Below are 24192 nucleotides of genomic sequence, written 5' to 3'. Positions count from 1 at the left end.
GGAAGTGAAGCTACTTCAATCGGTATAGCTGGTGATGGAGATGAGGGAGGGGATGGATTATGACCTCTGTCTATTGTTGAAGGGAAAGATGAAGATACAGGTAAATCGTCATGACCACCTTTGTAATGACCACCAGGAGAAGGAGGCGGGGGTGGAGAAGAAAGCTTTCTCACACCGGGGGTATCATGTGGAGGTGGGGGTGGAGAATGAAGTCTGGTGGAGGTTGGTTGGGGTGACCGAGGAGGGAAGGAATCATCCCGGGAATAAAATGTGTCATGAAATGATGGGGTACGAGGGCGATGGGAATGCTCACGATCTCGGGGATATGCATGAGATTGAGAGTCAGTGGTTCCAGATAAAACCCCAGGAGAGAGTGTATGAGGGCCATATCGATAATGACTTGAATCATCATAACGATGATCGTGACCATACCGACTGGTTGAAGAGATGGAGTGGTTAGAGTAGTTAGAGTAATGATCAGGGGAAGGAGAACGCGAGTGATAGCGATGATGTCGGGAATAGGAAGAACTATAGTCATGAGAAGGAGAACGAGGGCGATAGTGTGAACGAGAATGGGAGTAGGATGAATGGCGCTCCGGGGAGGGAGAACGGGAGTGATAGGGGGAGCGATAGGAATGATAGGAGGGTGAATGGGGTCGAAAACTGTGAGATCGTTCTCGAGAGTAATTATGATCCCGGGAAGAATACATTGTGTTGAAAAAAGTATGTGGAAAAGAAGGAATATCAATGTACAGAATCAATATAACTAAATGTCTAGAGTAACAATGAGGGGAAAAACAGTCAACTAAAGATAAGAACACCAACTACAAATAAGATGGCAAAAAAATATCTAAACGTTATTTACACAATGGTAACACAAAAATGTCAATCAGGCCACGTTAAGAGAAAAAAAAAATGTTACAATTATTAAGTGTGTCTACAACACAGTGTGTTGTGTAAATAAATTGATTTAAGGGATCAACATAATATGGTTCAAGAAAATTCCAATGCAATTTGAATGCAAACGAGGGGGTGGGAATGATAGTGTTCAGAGTCTCAAATTAAAAAGAATTAACTCAATCAGTGAACTTAGCTGCAACCATTAAGAACTGGAATTATTATGCAGGGATGTGGAGAATCTGGAGGACACGTGTAGGAGGAACCAACATGGATGCCGTCCGATAAAAGATATGGAGGTAGTGGAGATCCTGATCAGGTAGATCCGCCAATGAGCTGAAGACAGGCCGTGAGCGAGACAGAAGAAGATGATATAGGGTACAATGACATCAGATAGGATGAAGCATCTCACACCAGCACAGGATTCGATGACAAAGTAGATATAACTGGGCAGGCCACTAGCAATGGACGTTCCAAGAAAAAGAAGAGGGCAGAGGTAGTGCAGGTATGAAGGATATCAGAGAAACTGGTAAAGGAAGCGTGCAGGCATCCACAACGCAATGTAGAAACTTGAGTTCTGTATGCATATATGTATACGGTAAAGTCACAAACAGCAAAGCGTCCACCGAGTGCAGTTTTTAGGAGCTGACCATTACCCACGAGAAATGCAATGGAATCCGGCAGCTCACAAGGTAAAGGTGTGAAACAGGATTCTCCAAAAACACCAGGGCAGCAATGTTGATATAATGTAGAAAGATGAACTCACAAGTTTGATCTCCGAGCGGGAAGCGATGGCCCCAGTTTACCGCTGCTAGGTTCATTGAACAGTACTGTGTAAGGGACTGGTGGTGGGAATTGTAAACACAGTTGGTCTGAATTTACTTAAACTTGATTGAGGACAAAGGGAAGGATTAACTATTGAGTAGAGATTAACCAAAGTAATAACAAAGATGGTTGGGTTCTGAATGGAAGTTTCATTGGAGGTTTGATGGTCTTGTTAATAAAAGGATATGAGACTATAAAGCTGGGAAGTGTTCATAGGGTTTGGATTGGACTGGTCGTATATCTAGACAGTACAATTGGGGCAGGAAATGATGATAAATTCTTAACTTGGTCAATCAAAAGACACTTATAAATTACATGAGGTTTGTTCTGTTCTAAGGTACAAAACTCCCTATTTCTCCATCTTACATTAGGTAGTCCAAGGCGGACAAGGCATACTAAATGAAAGAAAGATATTATTCAGAGGGGTGAAGGTACAGGTGTGAGTTTCTTCAATTTGTCTCCCTCTACAAATTAAATTCAAGATCACAAATACTGATCTGTAAATCATTCCCTCTTTCCTAGAAAATCTGGTTTTGCACTTGAAATGGCTAATCATAGCATATGTTATATGCAATAACAAATAGCATTACCCATGGTATCAACCTGTTGAAGATGGACTGATTTTCCTGTAACGCGCATTCCCCATTTAACCAAGCTCGAGAATACTTTGGTCTATCCTTAAACGGGCTAAAAGTACAGATGCATCTACATGCACCATCATGGAGGTGAGTTCACCCTTTAAACTATAGCCTTCAAGGAAGATTTCAGGCTATGTCAGATCTTCAAGAAAGACACAGGAAAGAGGCAAAAGGCACCTAATTGGGCAGATCCTGTCTACGGCTGACCATTGCTGAGCCCGGACCACGTTTAATCACCTGTTTACCAAAACCCTCAATTTCCGTTTTGGCTTTCTCTCTCTCTCTCTCAGCAGTACACAAAGCACACAAGAACCTCAAAGCATGCAAGCACAGGCCAAAAACATGGCTTGCCACTCAATATGGATGTGTGTGTATGCATACAACTGTCCGAAAATTCTCACAGTATGAAACTCATTTGTATATCCTTGTGTACACACTCTAGAGACAATCTGGTGTGACTAAGTCAGGTCAATAACAGCATGGAGGTAGAAAGAAAACAGTGACAGCTATACTGTATAGCCAGGTAAAATCCTTTTAAACTGGGATAAAATGGCAGCTTACTCTGTCTGTATTCAAAGTGATTTAGAGTGATATACATCATAAGTGATTGTGAGTCACCAACCTCTACAAATTCTGATATTAGGATTCAATCAATTGAGTTACAAATGACTGTACATCAATATCACTACTTTGCGTAAAATCAAAACATTGGTTTGTTTTTGATGGGATTGTTTAGTTTTATTTTGGTGTTGTTGAATTTTTTATTTTTTTGGTAATATGCATAATATTGTGAATACTCTGTTACTAGAGGTTGTTTTTGCAATGACAAGATAACTGTGATACATCTCGTGTAACAACTGCAGACACATTTCATCAAAGCAGATGAGAGAAACAGAGTCCATGCATGAGGCAGTATATTGCAAGAAATCAGAGTCAGGTGAGTATCTTGCAATAATTAACTGATATTTAAGATGACCATAAATCTCTTACATTTATCTAATCTAATCTGTGTGTACATGTTGTCTGCTATAGATTTCAAATGTGTTTGAATAAGCTGACCACTGTATATGAATGGCTGGTTCCACACTCTTTGGCCCTCCCCTAACACACAAACAGACAATATGAATGTTTGTTAATTTACAGATCAGCAGTAGCGATTTTAACAAATTTAATTTGTAGAGGGAGACAAAGTGAAGAAACTTGCACCTGAATGTGATTCCTCTCTCTTTAATGCCAACTGGAGGCAATGCAATCTCCGATACATACACGTATACTTAGACACGGGACCTTATGTTGTTCATGGGATGAATATCTTTGAGGGAAGCGTCAAACAGAAATACAGACGAGGGTAATTTTAGCCCGATCTGGTTAAAGGATGGAGATGTCCCAGGCCCTCTCTAAGGATATGAGTTGTGACAACCTAAGCGATGTGACTCACAAATTTTAAAAGTTCAAGCTTATTGCTTTGACTATCTTTTGCGATAAAAGAGTTCTCAGGATGGGTAATAATCTCTTCAAACACATAACTCTCCTAATTTGAAGAAGGACACAAGTTTGAAGATAAGGATTCAGTCATGCTAAAGGAAAGTGCCCTACACTGGTTGATTTACAGCAAAGAGGATTCAACTTGCATTTCAAACCAAATGGAATCCATTCTCACTTCCATATCACTCAAAGTTCTTCTTAAAGTGCAATTCCCCAATTTGTTCAAGTTCCCTTTAATCAAAAGAGGAAATCAAGAATGATAGAAATTACATCAAATCACACAAAAATAGGAAGTTACATATTAACTTCATTATTTCACTTGTGTTCAAGAAACAAAATCAGTGATGATAACCATATATGTGAGTCAGATGAGATGACATTTCACCTTGATCCCATTTTTACCCTGAACACAAATTTTTCCTGGATTTTTCTTCTTAACATGAAATGATTATGTGTGTGTGGGTGTTTGTGTGCTTATGTGTGTAGCAATAACCTTAGAATGATGACTTCTATTTCTAAAATAGGAAAGGATTGCAGTTGCTGAATGCTCGACAACCCCCTCCCTATAATAATTATATAATATTGACTGGCCTCGAGGGAGATACCAGAAAATATTGCCCAAAGTGAAAGAATATTGCCCGAGTCGAAGACGAGGGCAATATTTTTTCAGTGCGGGCAATATTTATCTGGTATCTCTCTCAAGGCCAGTCAATATCATAATTATTACCTATCCCCTAGGTAAATTAGAAAAATATGTGAATACGGCTATACACTATGACATAGATCAAGCCACATTTGACTACCTGTAGATTGTCATCAACATGTCGAATAATTGCAAAATTGTTCATCAATGTATATCATTCAACTCCAACTTCCAAGATACATACACAGTTGTAACAGGCGAACTTCAAACATCTGAATGTATTTACAATTTGTTTTTGCTTCTGTTTCAATTTGGAGAGTTGTAATAACTGATGGTCACTGTGCAGATACTGAGCACAAATAGACTAGTCATTGTTTGAAGCCCGTAGTGCTGCTGGAAGTGGTCGACCTTGTATGAGTTGATTTATTGGCGTTCTTCTGTGGTGCATGTGTCCCACGGATTTGTGAATGTCTCCTCTTTGTGATTGACCTGTTTACACGTAAAGTGAATGGTGAGACCCAGATGTAGGGTGATACCCACTAATATTGCCCGCTGACCTTGACGTCCGATCAAAATACCAACTACAATTGCCCCGCAAAACTACCTTATATAGGTAATAATCAACAATATTTTGTGCACGGATGAAGAGGAGTGTTGTTTTAAGTTGATGACATTATCCCCACAGGCACACAACAGTGACTAACAACATTCGAAAACTCACCTTGAAATGAGAGACGGAAGCAGGCTCTGTTGACATGTTCTGCCAATCTGGTCTCACAGCAAATGTCCCCATCAAGTTCCCTGTGATTGGCTGATATGTGGAACCCCTTGGTTGGCTCGTATCTATGGAAACGGCTATCTGTCACCTCAACATCCATTTCTGCATTGACGAGAGTGACATTAAGATCAGGACGAGTGGTCCTACACGGCAATATAAATGGATGCCCACTGTAGATCTTGAAGTGGCGTCTCTCTGGTGGAACAAATAATTGCTCTGGAAGAAAAACGTGGAAGAAAAAGATGATGCAATCAGAACAGAATATTTGATCTGACTACTATATACTGCATAACAACAATGGTGGAATTATCACTTTCTGTATACAAATACCAGTCACACAAATCTGATGCAACTGTTTCAAATGTTAATCCATGTATGAATTCCACTCACCATTTGAGCTTACGTAGACATAAACCTTTGCTGCTGTCTCTTCATTGACTTGATCCTCATACCTCCTATAGAGGCAATGGAAGCTGCCAGTGAAGCGGGCCTCGGCCCGTGCTATCGTCAACGTACTTCGATGCCTCTCGCTCAGGTCACACTCTGGCGTTCTGCACTGGCTCTGCTTGATGGAGATGTGCATCTTTGCGATGCTTTCCGGTTGCAGCCATCCCAGCTTAAACCCGCCAGTGCACGTGAGCTGCAGCCTGTCCCCTTCCACGACGATCAGTGGTGACGTCCGTACGTCCAACCGTGGAGGACCAACTCTGTGCAATGATATACCTGAATCGAGAGAAAATGAAACACAGACAAGCATGATAGATACATCCAATTCAAAGCAGGTCTGTATCTGCTTATCACCAGTACACAAATTCATATCTCTTAGCTGCATCATAGATGGAAAACCTCAGTCTGTTATTGCAAAGTTTAATCCCCTCATAGTCATATTGACACACTTTCACAAATTGAACTCACTGCATAAGATATACAGCATCAACTGTAAATGTTTTCCTTTTCATCAAGTTTGTGTACAAACACTTATATCAATAATAACATATCAATTTATAGAGTGCAGAGCCTATGTAAGGGGTAACCCTTAAGAATATGGATCTACTACAGTACAGATTGGTTGAGCGCAGGTATTTTGAACTTCACAAAACAATGTACGGGCCTCTGAAAAAGACTTGGGTACATGGCTGGGAAAGGATATTTCAAGATGAGAAGGAACTCTCGGATTTGTGCACAAACACTTTAACCCATTGAGAACGGACTGATTTTGCTACAACACGCATTTCCCATAGACACTTGCCCGAGTATACTCGGGGACTCGTCCTCAATGGGTTAAAGACAACAAAGAGAGGCTTGGGAGATCTGGGATGCCTGGAGGAATGGAAGGCCACAAATAGGCGCCCAAAAAGGGGAAAGGCTGAAACTCAGGAAGTACTTACTTGTAGAGCAATGACAATGAATTAGTCTAGCAAACTGAGACTTAATCTAAACCTTAATTCACTACACGTACTTCGCTCATGCATGTGCCAGTGCACATTCGTTATTGGATGTCCATTGGCATCATGCAGTATTTCACACTATGCATTTATGCGATGGGCATAATCCACAGACTAGAATCAATTTTGCTTCTTTGAATTTTGACCCTGATGTCTGAAACAACAGTTAAAGCCAGGATTGTAATATTCTTTATAATCTGAAAATATTGTATCACACCTTCTTGAACAAAATATTCAAAATACTTCATATATTCTAGTTGATAAAAACCCCACAGCTATGTGGTATTCCACCTTCTGCAAGTAAGTCCCCTCTGGTGACATACTGTAATTCAGTCTTTCAGTTATTCAGCTGGAACCACTAATTTCCTACATTATTTTCTAGTGAGATCTGAGATTGGCACCATCCAATGTAAACCATTTGATTTGGTGTCATTACATCAATCATCAATAGAGAATCAACTGACCCGTCATTATCTGAGAAACAATGATATCATACAATATTTACAGTTCCTGACCTTAACCAATTACTCTGCAATAAAAACATGCACTGTTACCACACTTCAGAATTTAATCAAAGATCAGCCCACTTCACTTTCCGACATGTTCTATATTTTGGCTTTATAAGAGAAATGCACTCAAAATCTGGGGAAAAAAGCTTTACAAACCGACTAAAACCCAGGGATTTCTTGGTGTTCCTCTTCTGTGCCCCCCCCCCCCCGTACACCATATCACAACTAGTGGTGAAATTTTAAAAATTTCTCTGATGTTGCAATGTTTCATTGTCAACCTGAATGTCACCAAACAATAAAACACTTAGTCCTACCCTCAAAAATGCTCAAAACAAATGACTATTCCTCATGACAAGAGGTATATCCTGGCGGAAAAACAGCTACACAAACAGCTTTCCTTGTTGTGTCATTATATTTAACCACAGACACCTTGCTGTCACCATTGAAGTACCGCAAATGTAAAAACACATGTAAGCATTTCCTTGAACATTAAACTGTTAGATAATAATATCAAATCTATTACAACACAAGTGAAGCTTTCATAACTGTTAAAACCATTTGTTTTCAATAGATACTCACTGTATTGTCTGTAAAAACAGTTGATATTACACACAAATTAAAGGGGATGGCTAGTAACCGATCAGTGGGAATCAGTGGGAATGCTGAGGGATGATTGTTCCAATCCTTGTGGGATTCATTTAAGGGTACATTATATATCTACTGTTGTGTGAAATTTATTTGCTTCAGAACGGTCTCATATTCAAGTTATGTACAAATTAATGCCCCGTCACTGACCAGGCACGCTAACCTGGAAACATTAAACTGCATATTACTTGAATATGAGACCGTTCTGAAGCAAATAATTTTCACACAACAGTAGATATATAATGTACTCTTAAATGAATCCCACAAGGATTGGAACAATCATCCTCCATCATTCCCACTGATTCTCACTGATCAGTTACTAGCCATCCCCTTTAACTCAAACTTACTCTCGGCATTCACAAAAAAGGCAAATGACAAATTCTGCAGCAGATAGCGCATCTTTGCAGACAACAACACCACTACAAGTACTTTTGACAAAGTGTCTTTATAAGATCCAAATACCTACTTAAAGGACAAGTCCATCTTCATATACATAAGGATTGAGAGAATGCAGCAATATTAGTAGAACACATCAGTGAAAGTTTGAGGAAAATTGGACAATCCGTTCAAAAGTTACAAATATTTTAAGTATCTGCGCAGTCACTGCTGGAAGAGAAGACTACTACAGTGTATGATGTCACATGCGTACAACTATATAAGGAAAATAAAAAGAGAATTTCACAAAACTTTACTTTTTGAATAAAGTGCACATATCTTCGACTTGCTACTGACGTATGTTAAGGGTAATATTATTCCCCCTGCCTTCTGAAAGAGAGAAGTCGAGTGTTCTTTTGTTATGCGAGAAAAATTCAAATATATTGAATTTTCTTTATTCTTTCTTTATATCGTTGTACTCATGTGACATCACAAGCTTTAGTAGTCTTTTCATCCAGCCGTGACTGAGCAGAAACTTCAAAAAATTATAACTTTTTAACGGATTGTCCGATTTTGCTCAAACTCTCACTGATGTGTTCTACTCATATTGCTGCATTCACTCAACCCACATGTCTATGAAGGTGAACTTGTCCTTTAATGTAAAAATGAGGAATGTTCGTGTTCATTTTAATTTTGTGAATTTTGCAAGAACCAAGATTCGTGAAATTAAAATACATGCGAAAATTCTTGTTTGCAATGTAGGCATATAATGCCAGCGGCAAATTTGCAAAAATTTCATGCTGCAAAAGAGGCCATCGCCTCCACTCCACGAAAATTTCATGCCGCAAATAATATATTGTGTTTTACAGTATTTCAAAATTGAAAGATAAATAACTCCTCCACTAGTTTTGGTTCATACTTTAGATTCATGAGGTTCCACAATGTATTCTTCAAGGCTATAATTGTGGATAACCTATGTTAAGCTGTCACCTAATGTCGAATATATGACTTTGTTTGTGAAAAAAAAAACAAACAAACAAACCCAGATCCTGATACAGAAACAAACTGGGCAGGAAATTGAGCTGAGCAGTGATTGAAATTTGAACTTTTAGCTACGATTGACATTGAGACACATCAGACCGCAAGCGCAAATCCATTTTAGGCGGGTGAAACTGTGGCGCAAAGTGCAGTCAAAAGCATCAGATCAAATCCATGAAATAAAGCCATATATATGTACGAAGCATTTTCAATTCTCTGAAAGGTGGTTTTGTCAAGCTCCCCCCCCCCCTTTTTTTTTGTATGTGTGTGCATGGCGGAGGGGGGGGGGGGATAGAAATAGTCAATGCGGTTTATGGCTTGTAAATGGTTCTCTCGTGTAATCTTTCAACAATTCCAGTCAGCTTTATTTGAAATATGACAGGACAAAATGTTCTGCCAGTGTTTACAGAAACTTGATGTGGCTTGTGTTTGACACAGTGGATTGGAGGGTTGCCATATTATAGAGGCAACAGGCCAACAGATTAATGGCTGCTGTCTGTGAATGAGACTACAATGATATCTGCCTTAAAGGGACTGTACTGGTTGAGAGGAGGATTCAGGTTTATAATATTCCTAAGTGAGATAATGAGAAACCTCTTATGAAATATGACAGAGCATGTAATTTTAAGAAGGATTCAACGTTTATTTGATGAAAATTGGTTTTCAAATGACCGAGATATCAAAAAAAGCGATAATAATAAAAGGCAATAGGCCACGCCTTTTATTAGGATCCCTTTGTTTCACCTTGTTTTTTGATTATCTCAGTCATTTCAAAACCGATTTTCATTAAATAAACTTTTGATTCCCCTTAGAATTGTATGCTCTTTGACATCTCATAGAATGGTTTCTGAATATCTCGAAAAACATTAAAAGCTTAATCCTCACCTCAACAAGAACTGTACAGTCCCTTTGAAATAAGAAAAAATAATAAAAATCTTGGATGTATCCATTCATTTCTGGCAAGCGATGAAGGCGTCTCTGTTGACTCTGAATGAAAATGGTCGAAAACTCCTCAATATCACACTACATTGATGAAAAGTCAAAAGTGTATTTTGCTGCATATACTTACTAATCCTATCATCCAGCATGGTTTAGTCACCCATGCGCTGTTTATATTTATGTGTATCAACAGAGAGACTGTTTCAGAATATTGCTATATGAAGTGGAATTGATTTGTCAAGGTGTGATGAAAAGTGGAGCAGAATGTCTTTCACTTATCTTTCAGCAGAATTATGAAAAAAAAAATTCTCTTAATAAAGTGACAATCTTATTCACATGGTCAAGATTCCTCCTGCAGTTTCTGATTTCATGATTAATAAAATTCAATTTGTTTTCACTACTGATAAATTTCTCTTGAGAGCAAAGGCTCTTTTCACGATAATATGTGACCCGCTACAACAAAAAGGTCCTAAAGTCGCGCACGGTCGAAGCCGTGAAAATCGAGTTTGAAGTCAGAGCATCATAATTGGTCAAAACTTACGATTTTCTGATCTTGACATATTATTGGAGTCTGACATGTCTTCTATCATCTGTCGAAATTTTGAAGCAAAATGATGAAAAGAAAGACCAAAAAATAGCGTTTTTCTGGGCCATGTTTTTGGCGTTTGAACCAAGCAGAAACCGGTTCGAAAATTTGGATTGAGCGCCACATATAGGCTCCTCCCCTAACAACGACCGGAGTGATCTCATTGGTCAGTTTGCTGCTTGCCGCTAACCGAAGCGTGAAGCTCGCACACTGCCAAGTCGACTGGTGCGTGCGGGCGGGGTGCGCTTTGCCCAGCCGCTTCTCCTGGCATCCTGGTCACTGATTGGTCGTTGGGGAGACCGCCGACGCTGTGCTTGAATGAGCATTTCGGGGGTTGCTAGGGTTTACCTTCTATTGTCCGGAGGTGAAAACTAACTTGCGTGTCCTTGATCGCAATTGCGTCGCAAGGAAAACTTTTAGGGCGCTTTTCTCGAAACAGTAATTTCCCATACGTCTCGACATGCTCTCTTTTAAACATCGATATCTCCGCAGCCGATTATTTTCATAAAATGTGTTATATATCAATTTAAAGCAGAAAGATCAGGGAATTTTGCCATGCAATTTTCAAATAATCGACCTCACCCGACTTTAGGATCATTTTGTTGTAGCGGGTCACATATGATGAAAAATCTTATTTTATCAATAGCCAGTCGTCTTTGGTATGAAAACTAACCTCACTATAAGACGTCCCTTCTCCCATTCCATAAGCAAAATTTTAACCCAGTATCTTTTGGATCTTTTTTTTTTTTATCATCTCTATTTCATAACATGTACCTAATTTGTCAGAAGAGGTTTATGAAGACCTTTTCAAGTGGCTATGCCAAGGTTGGGGTTATATATGGTCAAAGCTGTATTCTAGCGCTACAACTTCCACAAGCCCGTGGTTATTCTCAGCTCCTGACACAATCTCTTTAACTTCTTATCTTTCACTGCATTGTACCTTTTTCAGTGCTAGATACATCCTTAATCATGCTGCCTTTAAAGTTGGCATAGCGAAATGTTTCAGCATTCATGAAAGAGAAAGGTAACGGGGGAGGGGTACAGTGGGGTTTCTGTTCCCTTTGAAACCGGCACAAAGACCCAACTATATGAATAAAGGTCTGGAAGACAAGACCAACTTCAGCTGAGAACAGGCTCCACTCAACAGACTGGATTTAGCCTTCAGGAAGTGATTTAGCTGTGACCTACAGGATGTTATCTGTCTGCTCTTTATCACCAGCTCATAAATGCTCCTCACTAGACACCTATCTGTTCTGGAAAAAGGCAAGAACACAAATGTTTCCATAATCCTTCCTTTGATGTTTGCACAAGTTTAAAAAAAAGAGAGAGAGAGAGAAAAAAAAAAGAAGGCAGACATTTAGTTATGGATCATAGCCATATCCCAAACTCAACCCACGCTGACAAGCCATCAGACGAAAGACAAGAGACAAGAGAGAAAAGAACTGAATAAAACAAAGCTAAACATTCTGACCTCAGTTCACTTCACTAAAGAGGTGCACACATCCTGTGGCCTTTCTTTGTAAGAGGCTCACTATATTTGACTCTGGGACCAAAGTGTAAGCCAGTGTTTATAGGGCCAAATAAGGATCACCTCCAATCAGTATAAACAAGATGAAGAGGAGACTGAAATAACATGTACTGTACGCAATTATGAGTAAGCTTGATCTGTCTGGGAGGATGTGTGTCTGTGTATGTGTGTGCGTGTGAATGTGTATCTTGGTGCAGAGAGCGATGAATAAAATGGTTCCCAAGATGCCGTACAGTGCACGTTTCAACCATGGACCTTCATGCAGCTCCATATGTTTCAACTTTCTCATCATCTAACTTGTCGGAATTCATTGGCAAAATTTCAGCCTAGGTTATGACGTATGTGTGGACAACAATATAAAGAAATATAAAGAAAATTCCACAAAACTCACTTTCCTAGCATAATGAAAAAGCGCTTGATTAACCCCTTTCAGAAAGCAGGGGGAATAATTGCTACCCTTAACATATATAGGTATCAAGTTAATGAAATGTGTAATTTTCATGAAAAGTTCCCTTTATATTTCCTTCATATATTGTTGTCCACTAATACATCATAACCTCTAGTAGTTCCAACACCAAAATTTTAAAAATTCATAACTTTTGCATCAATTGTCTGATTTTCCTCAAACCTTCACTGATGTGTTCTACTAATGTTGCTGCTTTCACTCAATCCACATTTCTCCTTGGGTTTGGGTTCCCTTTAAGTCCATTGCATTGTTAATGATAAATACATGTACAGTAGGCTTACACTAGTTAGGTAGGAATTTTTTTAGATTTAGATATTAGTGACATTGATAAAAAGTATATCTGAAACAAAGCAAAAAGAAAGTCCTTGCCCTGCAGTGTTTTTGTTCAGGTTCATGAACAAGTTGAAGTTGTTCATGACTGGTTCTTAGTGTGTGCACAACTTGGAGCTCTATTAGTTAACACCAAATGGCATGGTCTTTAAAGGGGTTAACTTCATATACTCCCAATCAAGCAGCTGGGAGCTGACATCATTCTGCATATTATGTCCATTATGCAAGTTAAACATAGTATCCACTGCAACTCGAGCTGCCAGTTTGATACAGATTTTACACTGTGTTTTATATTGCTGCCAATAGTTAGATTTAGGGGACTCTTTTTATCGTGTATACTTTCACATTAGATATCATTTATCACATAAATAAAGATGAATTTCCTATGCTTTCCATTACATTCTGTGTATCCAAGAAACCAGACACATAAAGGTTTAAGTTGCAGCTGTCAAACAGGTGCCAACATGCTCTGTTCTGTTTCTTTGAAGTAAGAATGAGGAGTGCTACTCCAAATTTCCTGTCCGAGGAGCATTCACGGAACTATGTGGCTTGTCCTGTTCAAAGACGACTTTTTACGCATCATTTCCGTAAGAGAGAATTTTGAGCAGCCACTGCCAGTAGGTGAAAGCTATTGAAGCCACTAAATAAACAGCTCTGACTGCACTTATGATATATAATTATAGTAAAAGTTTTGTTGAAACTATACAACCACTATGATTTTCTTTTTCTCTCTATGACCTTTACAAATAGAGATTTGAATTAATTATTTCATGTGTATGAATGCACTAAAGTGACAGAATATTGAAATACTGAAAGTAAAGTGAGGGGAACTCTTAGGCTAATAATGAGCATATAAAATGAAGTGTTCACATTGATTATACATGTAAAACATTAAACAGAGAAGAAATTTTTATGGATTTTTCTCCAAGCAATCACAGCCTGCATTCACTTGATGAAAAGTTACCAGCAAACACTGGTATAGCTGCAGCTGGTGGCACAAAGATTAGCAGAGAGAGCAAAAATGGAAATAGCAATAATTACTGCAGTGATGATTACGGTATTTGTCACCAAATACACGTTCTATTAAACTGTCACAAACTGCGATGAGAATAAAGCTGCCCTTTGCCAGAGTGTGACAGCCAATAAGGAATCGGCGGCGGGCACTGCCAAGCTCTAATGCAGCCAGACCACCACTATCAACCTGATGCACACATTGACTCTGTCGGCTTCTTCCGATGATGCTCCCAACTCAAGTTCATGACTCTCTATCTCCCCGTCTTCCGTTCCTCTCTCCCTAGAAACATTTTCCGTCCTTTCTTTCTCTCTTCCTCGTTTATCTCCCATATTTTCTCAATTCTCCAATTACTATTTTTCTTTGCTTCTCCCTTGTTATCTTTTTCTTTTTCTTTACTTGCTCTCACAGTCAGAGCGGAAAGATGACTCCCCAGATGGGGTAATTTAGGGGTAAGCTTGGCACGGAAATATCTTTGTGGGTAGCGCTGCCTACCCCCAACAGCTAGACCAATAGCAAGTTACAGTGTACAAGCATGCATTAATGTAATGTAAAAAGTGCTTATGTTACAAAATAGGGAAATGCAAAAACCTACCACAGCTGAGATGGTTGTATACTTTATTCCTAAACATAAAGAAAGAATTCCTTCTATAAGATGTAGCAACATTTTTTTTTCACATTAATGAAAAGTCAACAAACATCCATTAAAAAGATCATCTATGGTACAGAAACACTGACGTCTTTCAGCAACACAATTTTTTCCTACAGATTGTCAAAAACTTACTGCTCTACCTCATCAGATGGAAGATCAGACTGCCGCACAGGGACTGCATAGCATTTTCATCATAGATATGAACATGTCATATTTTCATGGGTTGAATACTTCCAAATCTAAACTTTGACACTTCACAAAATTCTTTGCTTTCTAATCTCTTTCTTGTTTCTTAATTATTGTTCCTACAGTTTGACTCTGCATTTACAGATTGTCCGAAAAGATTGACAAACTTTGTTCTTGATGAAATCACACATTTGTAACACAAAGATCACACTGATTTGAATACATGTTTCACTGATTGCAAGGTCTTTCCATTTGCAGGCAAATGAGACAGAGAATACAAACTTTGCTTCACGACAACGGTAGTTATTTCAATACTGACACAGTCCTCAATACCTGGGCCAAGACAATATGATAAGATTTCTTGGAAGCAGTCAAAGCAAAGGTCAACTAGAGGAGAACAAAATGGGGAGTAATCATGTAAAATAGAAGGAAGGGTGGGACGGTAGAAAAAAAAAGGATGGTAGAGAGGGAGGAGAGAGAGGAGACAGAACGGGAGAAAAAAAAAAGGAGGAAGAAAAAGAAACCATGGCTCCAACTTGCTACCAGAGGGAGCATGGTAACCACCCGAGATAATTGGTTTCCTGGACTGGGCAGTAATTTGGGTCCAGCGTGGGTTCTAAAGGAGGTCATCCTATCAGTTTCTGCCACTCCAACATGAAGGCAAAGAGGATGTACTCCATTTGGACCGGCAAGAGCACCAGTGACAAACAAACAACTATGCTATATCCAGTATATCTGATGTAGGCCTACTTTCTTTTCTCTTTGGCTGCGTTTATCTACAAATCTCCAAAGAGAGAATAACATTTCCAAACGCGTTTCAAATTGCGTTTACGAACGTAGTTTGAAATGCAAATCTCGGGGTGCCACATTTATCTAAAAAAAAAATCATAAAAATGGCAATTTGAGTGTTATCACTGTGGAGCTGCTTCGTGCCGTTTGACCTGGGAAGTAGATGTCAACTGAGGCGTGTGCTTTTTTGTAACCGATGGTGTGTGCACTATACTGGAAGTTGACCTTGGCAGCTCCGAGAAACACGTTTCAAAATGGCATTGCGATTATCTAGATAAAAGAAAGGCAATGGCGGTTTCAAATGCGTTTCAAATCACCCTTTGAATGGCACTTTAAATCAGCGTTTCAAACGTGTTTGAAAACATGGTTGCATTTATCTATCACCAGAAAATGTAATCAGTTTAGGATCATAATTTCTTGCAGAAATTTTTTGAATAAGTGCACCCTAAAACTTAACCTTAGCTTTATGGCACAAAAACAGAAAGAAAAAATATCCAGTTTAATTGGTTACTCTGTGCATTATACAAGATGAGCATTGCTTTACAAGCCCCTGAAATGGAATATGCCTTAAAGTTTATAAGATTACAATGTAAGTGGAGGAGAAGCTTACAACAAAATACAGCTGTAGCTATGTGTCAGGTCATATGGAGTTCACGGCCACAATTGATATACAAAAGGAAATACAGAGAAATGGATTTCCCCTGATAGTCTGGGTATATTGTTTTCAAATCCAAACATACATTGAAGAGCTTCTCTTGAAGTTTCAGTTAGGTATTATTCTAATCTTGAAATAAATCATGATGTTTGAGCTTTTTCTGCACACTCACAAAGTGAGAAATAATAGCTCTTTTTTTTCCAACTGTAATATTCCTTGTGCTAGGTAGGCTAGGCGCGTAATGGAACAAAAGCTTTAATAAGCACCTTGACTTACAGTTTGTGTGTGGTCATGGGGGGGGGGGAGTCCATAAAATTGTGTGGAAGTCGTGTGACAAATATAACTATTTTCTAGTGTTCTCTGCAAAATGTCACAGTTAACTTCACACGAACACACAAAAATCACATTCTGGTCTGTGATTTTTCTGGCAATGTTTATGGTGGATATTGGCACAGTTTCCTTGTGGCTTTCACCAAATGGCAACTGTGTTTGCCAATTTGGGTTGTGCTATAGTGTGTTGTAAATGTGTGTAGAAAATGTTGACACATTCTAGGATGGAAGTTTGTTCAGGTCTTTAGATTCATTTACGACATCCCAACCATCCTTTACATTATCAGTCTACTTCATTGCAGACCACCCCCCCCCCCCCTCCCCCGTTTTGATTTAAGAAATACAATGATAAGCTACATGTAAACTACAAGATATCATCATAATATACCACAAAAATCTATCTTCCACAGATTAAACTGGTATTTGTATTGCAACAAAAAACAACAACAAATATATATGATATAGAATTAAAATTAATTTTCCTGTTACAAGCACTGTATTGCATTGTGCCTTGTGAGCTTGATACATTGCCAGAGCTCGACATAAGAGGTGGCCCCTTGGCCTGGGGCTACTAAAAATTGATGTTGGGCCGCCAAATTTCCCAAAAAATTGTCTTTTGGTGGCCCTATCAGGCAGCTCAAATTCAAAATGAATTTTTATATTTCCTTTTAATTTTGGCCACCAAAATGTCAAATTCAAATATTTTTTGTGGCAAAAAATGGACCACCACAGAAAATAATCAGCATCAAGCCTTATTGCAATAAATGGCTTGTATGCACACAATATCAAAGGCATATACATCTGAAGGTGGTCTGACAGGGCTAATTATGTAGACAATGGAAAAGATGAGCAGGGAAGAATCTGATGATTGTCAAAACAGCAAAGGAAACTAAACACTTCTCCAAGGTATCTAAAAAAGAGAATGTTCTATTTCGAGTGCTCCACATGCTGCTTTTTGATATGAAGAACAGATGTGATGAATGTCATGATAAAACCCTACACCCTGCCAACATTTGAGGAAGAAAGGCTCAATAACAAACAGAAAGGATAACAAAACTGCTACAGATGCATTTCTGACTTTTGCCAAACTTTGGGTCGTACCAAACCGATCATCAGAAATTGGATAACGCGATTAGACAAATTCCGATACCATGTTACGTTCTACTTTGAACGTTTCCGTGAGACATGACACCAAAAGTCTAGCAGGGGTGCAAATTGACCCCCTGAAGGCAAGAAAATTGGTTTGGAGTGGTAGATCGGAGGACTAATTTGGGTTCAGGCGAAGGGTGACTTGGATATACGATGAGTGACGGGGCAAGCAACACCACAAACCATGGAGATTTGGAGCAGGAAACTACATCTGTCAGAACACTGAGCACTCATTCATATTCTCTTTTACTAGATTTCGGAGGACTATCTCTCTCATGTGTGTTTCTTAACTCTGTCTTCTTTACCATTTCATTTTTGTAATATCATAATAGTTCAATTATGTTCATTCTTGTTGATATTATGGCAGTGTCTCTGTGAGTCAAATGTTTCCAAAATGAGGTGTTCGGCACAGAAAAAAAACAAACAAACACACATATGAATTGTTTGCCACTTTGTCAGAAATAAGACAGGAAAGATATTTGAAAGAAAACTTCATGGAAAAAAAAACAGGGGAAAACTCTAAAAAAAAAGGTTTATATACAATGGAATATTAAATGAATATTTCCGCGTCCTCAAAATATACACAGGCAAATTAAATATGTATGACAAAGAGGTATCGTAGAAGGGTGACATGGCACATCAGTAAAAGGATAAACTGATAGAATGATAGAACAAAAGACTTTTAATCACTCTTTAATGGCTAATTGTGGTCACACCACTGAAGAAATTTCAAACAACAGACGAAGCGTAACACAATTCCACTTCGCTTCACTCCGACAGTATTAAAGGGATGGTGTAGTTTTGGTTGAAATAGGGGATTCAGATTTTAACTTTTTGAGATAATAAGAAACCATTTATGAAATGTTAAAGAGCAAACTATTTCAGGAGGAATTCAAAGGTTATTTTCATTAAAATGTTTTGAAATGGGTGATATCCAAAATCAAAGTAAAACAAAGTGGTCAAAAAAAAAGGTGGGTCCCACCTTTCATTACGACCTCTTGGTTTTTGGATATCTTGGCCATTTCAAAATCAATTTTCATCAAATAAACTTTGAATTCCTCTTAGAACTATGTTCTACACTGTATCATTGAGAGGTTTCTCATTATCCCGCAAAAAAAGTTGGAAACCTAAATCGCCATCTCAACCAAAACTATATCATCCCTTTAATGCTCTTTAATCTCTTCACCCACAGACAGAAGAGGTTGCTTTTCTTCCCATTCATGATTATTTGCTTATATTGTATTTGACCAAAGAAACGTGGGCTAACAATAAAGCGATCACAGAATAGGAAGTTCATGGCCAAAACAGAGTAAACTGAACAACAGGTTCAGGATATCCTAATTCCTAACTGCTGTCCAGTTTCCAGGATGTTACTGTCTCTTTCCGACGCTACACATCTATTCATTGTCTCTGTATTGCTTCCTAGGCCATGCTGGTCTCATCTCAAGACTTTCAAATTCAAATTCACATTGTGCTCACCAACTTATAATACTTTTCTCATTGTTCCTTATCCTTTCCATTTGGTTTGTGTACACAAGGTATGTCTATATTGTCCTGTAGTGTAATCCATAATTAACCGTACGCTTCAACTGAAATTGACTAACACGTGTAAGCGGACTTTGCACAACTTGGTATGACATGCCATCTGAGAGTACTTTCGGAAATCTTCAAACCACGCACGAAATGATGACCAAGATTCCACACAAAGACTATGTAGAATTTTCAAGAACAATTTGAATTACATTTTCAATAAGTTGAGTAAAAAAGTTTTCAATGAGTTATGCACATACTGCCAAACCCCTCCTGCTGACCCCCCCCCCCCCCAAAAAAAAAAAGAAAGAAAAGAAAAACAAAACACCAAAGTAAACCTCAAAACAAGAAGATCTTCATATCATTACTGGTGAATGTTTATTTACAGGCCATGTGAACACAGTATGAAAATTATCAACTGGTAAATCCATACCCTCTACACTCACTTGTCATATGACACACAAGAAATTTAACAAAAATCTATAATACCCTTGAAATATAACATGAAAATGAAAACATTGACAACTGAGCTTTACATCTACACAGGTCTGCCAAATGAGAGTGAGTTTGGAGTAAGACACTGCGTATACGAGGGAGCAAAATAACAAAAGGATGGGGGGGGGGGGGTGTGTTGGATGTCCCCCTCCCCCTTTCATGGTACAAAGCTTTGAAAATCTTACATTTTAAATGCCTCATGATTTCAACATACATTTTTTTTTTTACTTACTATTTTGGGAGTTTAGCGTGAGAATTTGTTTATCAGAGTGAGACAGTAAGAATTTTGGGACCTGCGTGAGTCTGCGTGAAAGTTAGCGTCCCTGTCAAGAGCTTATCTACTGCTGTAAGAATAAAGAAGCTAAATAGATGAAAGTTTAAAGAAAGTTCAGCTTCAATACTGTACTTGCAAATTCCGGTCAAAGTAGAATGCATCAACCCTCTTCGCAAAACATCTCTTCAATCAACCCCACATTTATGTCCAAATTCACCAACAGCGTTGACTAATTTGTCTTTCGTGGAAGATGGGACTATTTGTGGGAGGGGAATCAACAAGTTCCTCTCTGAGGGCAGAGGTCACGGGGCATCCTGTTAGCAGTGACAATGCCAGACTTATGGGGTCAAAGGTTAGAAGATGCACTCTCTAGATTACACACATTTGGGCTGATGGTTCAGCTATTTCTAACACATAGCCTAGTCTTACTTCTCCAGGCATTCCTACTTCTCAGTAAAAGGCGTTACACCCCTTACACTTTCAGAGACATTGTCTGATGTCATCTGGCTGAGCTTCAAAACTTGTAAATGGAACAGACCATTCTGCAGCCTATCACTTTGTCATAATGCTAACAACACTGAAATAAAGTGAGAAAAATAATTATTCTGAATGCCAGCTTGAGATGAACTAATAAGCTCTGGTTGACGTGGGTGACTACTTCCACAAATCGGTACTGATTTATATGGAGACTAACAGAGGGTGCCTTTATCTATTTTTTTTTTTAAAGCAGAATCACGATCCTAAACACGTTTGAGGCATTTTCAGGCATTACTTTATAAACCCAACCATGTTTTCAAACACATTTAGAAACTGCAATAGGTTCGAGCTATAAATGCATTTCAAAACGACTTTGTGTCTACCATCTCTAAAGAAATGTGGGTGTTTCTGGCTAAAATGCATTTGCGATCGCATTTTTTTCAGCACTTCAGATATATGCGTTTCTAACCCCACGATCAAAACAACTTTGCATTTTAATATCAACTGCCCAAATCTCCCTGAAAAATTGTTTGGAAACCTTCATTCTACGCCAGAAGTGAGTTGATAAACACACCCAAATATCAATCTCCTGATTTTAGAATCTTCTTATTCTCCTGATTTTGGATGTTTTCCAATGATACACAATTTGTTTAATCTTATTACTAAACACTCACCACTGAATCAGAAAGACAGCCAGTCATAGATAAAGTAAGCACTGTATTGACAGATTCTTGCATTAAATGACCTGACAATCAAAACACAAAGGGTCAATACAAAACACCATCATAACTCATCACACACACACACACACACACACACACACAAATATTTAATACATTGTTAGAATTTTAAATATGGACATATGGTACAATGTAGTTAAAAAGTCAAACTTCAAATTTTTGCACAAATATTGAATTTCTCCATTTTCAGTCTAATCACCTCATTTTGTCATTTTCTTGGCTTTAATGGCTGTGACCCTAACAGGGTAAATTGGTAGTGGGTCTCATATATCATGACTGCCAGAGTTTCTTAGCGTAGTTCCTGCTTGAAAACTAACAAGATGCCAGTACACTTGGCAAGCCACACAAACTGATGCATGTGAATGATGGACGATTCTGATTATCAACATTATGCCGTAAGATCTAGAAATCCCTGTAAATACTAAGAACCGCAGCGCAGTGTACGCCAGTCTGTCTAACTCTCTCTTATTCGCTTGGCTTTAAACCAATCTCTTCCATGGGGCAGAGGAAGGAGTATATTTCCCACCGTTTGGCACCGAGTCCCAGCGTACAGTCACAGGAGCAGAGAAATAAGGCATCCTATGGAGATAGATGCTGCTCATTACTGTATGAGCTGTGTCTGCTGCCAACATTTGCACGGTTAGCAGATGAATGCTCAAAGTCATCAGGACAGATGAGAAAGTTTACATATTCATATCAACTTGTCGGCAATAAATCGAAACAGCCAAATGCAAGCTTAAGAATGCAAAATATTAAAATTTGAAATTTTGGAGTAATCTAGTGTTAGAAGGTAAGGTCTATCTTGTGACAAACTTGTAGACCAAAATTTGATATAAATTCAGAGAAAAAGTGGCTTCACCAGAAAGATTCGAATAATAATAGATAATAAACCATCAGTAATGATCAATAAACCATCCAAGACAGGACAAATAAACCACTTTCCAAGTCCCAGACTGAGGAAAACTGACATTATCTTTCTATCACATCAATGCCAGATGCCTGAGGAAGAGGAAGAGATGGGGTGAAGAGATGGAGGGATGGAACAATGTGTGGGAGGAACCATACCGATCTCTTAAAGGGGAATTCCAGACAATTTTCACAATTTCACATCATGTAATTTATAAGTCGAAAGTGCCATGTATAGATTTGTGGAATTTATTGCGATCCTTCAGCAGATAAACCAATACTCTGAAAAACCCAAAACAAAATATACAGAAGGAGGATGGTGACATACACGTAGGAGACTCATATATTCCAGTAATGTTGCAGTGTAATTCCATTGCAAAAGTACTTTCTTAACAAGTTCACCTGTGTAGAATCCACGCATGCTTTCTTCTGCTGTTATGCTTTCATGAGCACCTAATCCGGCATTCCTACGGTGAAGCTGCTATGTCATCATCCTTGTTCACTGTGATTTGTTATGAATTTTGCAATCATTCTTTTTATGTATTCCAATCACTATAAATCCTGCAACTCTTTTAATACCCAGTATAACCAATTTATAATATTCAAATGCAAAAGTCTGAAAATCATCTGGAGTTCTCCTTTAACCAACCGAGACTTTGGGGATGTGGAGTAAACACTGTGAGGCTACCAGCTGACATGGAGGAAATACATCATTAAAAAACAATTGCCACCCACTACCACCACAAAGACAGAGGGGTAGGTAGAGCACATTTTGAATGTCATATGAGAGAAAAATTACATGTTTCTTTGCCTCCTGATGAAGAGTGATATATCTTTAACCATGGCAAAGTCCTGGGTGAAATTTATACTGACTTGATGCCTCATATTTAAACTCTCTGAAATTCTTGAAGCAAAAATTTGGCAGATATTCACAGATAGGACCAAGGGATCTAAAACTGAGTGTGGAACAATTTATTGAATTAAAACATTTATGAAATGAACAATGTGTAGTATAAAAATATATACAATGCAATATACAAAATAAATACATCATTTTTAGGTTATTGGAAGCATACTAAAAACAGCATTAGAATACTCTGGGATCACAACTGCAGTGTAAAGTTTTCATAAGTTGCATGGCAATATGAGCTTCGGTTTGGTGCAGTTCAATTCAGTTTAATTTCGGTTTGCAAAACAGTGAACAATGAAAGTGCCAAGAACTCAAAGTCCTCAAGTTTAAGAATGATATAGTTTTAGTAAAGTAATCATTATACTATTGGAATAATATATGAAAATCTTCATCTGACTAAAAAATAACAACAAATAAAACAAAAAATAAAGCGTTGAAAATATCTTCCAACGACACAAAATGTTACTTAAAAAATAATGTACATGAATATATTCGGCTGTGACACATAACTCAATGGCGTCATGAAATCTATACTTTTGATTCCTACAAATCCAACAATGATGAGCTAACCACAAGTCTGAAATACAGTAGTTAAGTGAGCATTTGTAACTGAGCAATGGATTAATTATGAACTCAGTTTATGGACTTACAAGACCACTTTTCCCTATGAATTCTCCAATCTCTTCATTTACACCATTCCTCTCTGATCCGCCAGAGATATTCCCTTTTCACTTTTCTCTGAAGTACTCTGGGAGATCATCTCCTCTAAAGAGAGGTGGTCTTAAAGGCTCAGGCGCCCATTCTAAAAATATCTCACCATGGAAAAATCTCCATGAGCGGCACAGAGTTCACATCCGTAAAGTAATTATCCAAACTCCTCAGAACTATCATGCAACGAGTCTGAAAATAACGCTTCCTGTCATTTGCTCCACGTGCATCAATGCACAAATGGGATCCACA

At 38.4% G+C, this 24192-nt stretch overlaps 1 protein-coding gene across 1 annotated transcript in view; it reads right to left on the bottom strand.

The window, feature by feature from the left end:
• Positions 1-24192, bottom strand: part of LOC140234849 (vascular endothelial growth factor receptor 1-like) — a 96057-nt gene that overhangs the window by 41145 nt on the left and 30720 nt on the right. The window contains exons 2-3 of the mRNA XM_072314895.1: positions 5657-5989; positions 5210-5482 (exon numbers count right to left, since the gene is read on the bottom strand). Of these exons, the coding sequence (XP_072170996.1) occupies positions 5210-5482; positions 5657-5989 (606 nt within the window). The remainder of the gene's footprint in view (positions 1-5209; positions 5483-5656; positions 5990-24192) is intronic.

This window comes from Diadema setosum, chromosome 11 (assembly GCF_964275005.1).
Source record: "Diadema setosum chromosome 11, eeDiaSeto1, whole genome shotgun sequence".
Classification (NCBI taxonomy): Eukaryota; Metazoa; Echinodermata; class Echinoidea; order Diadematoida; family Diadematidae; genus Diadema; species Diadema setosum.
This window is presented reverse-complemented; position numbering and strand designations above follow the sequence as displayed.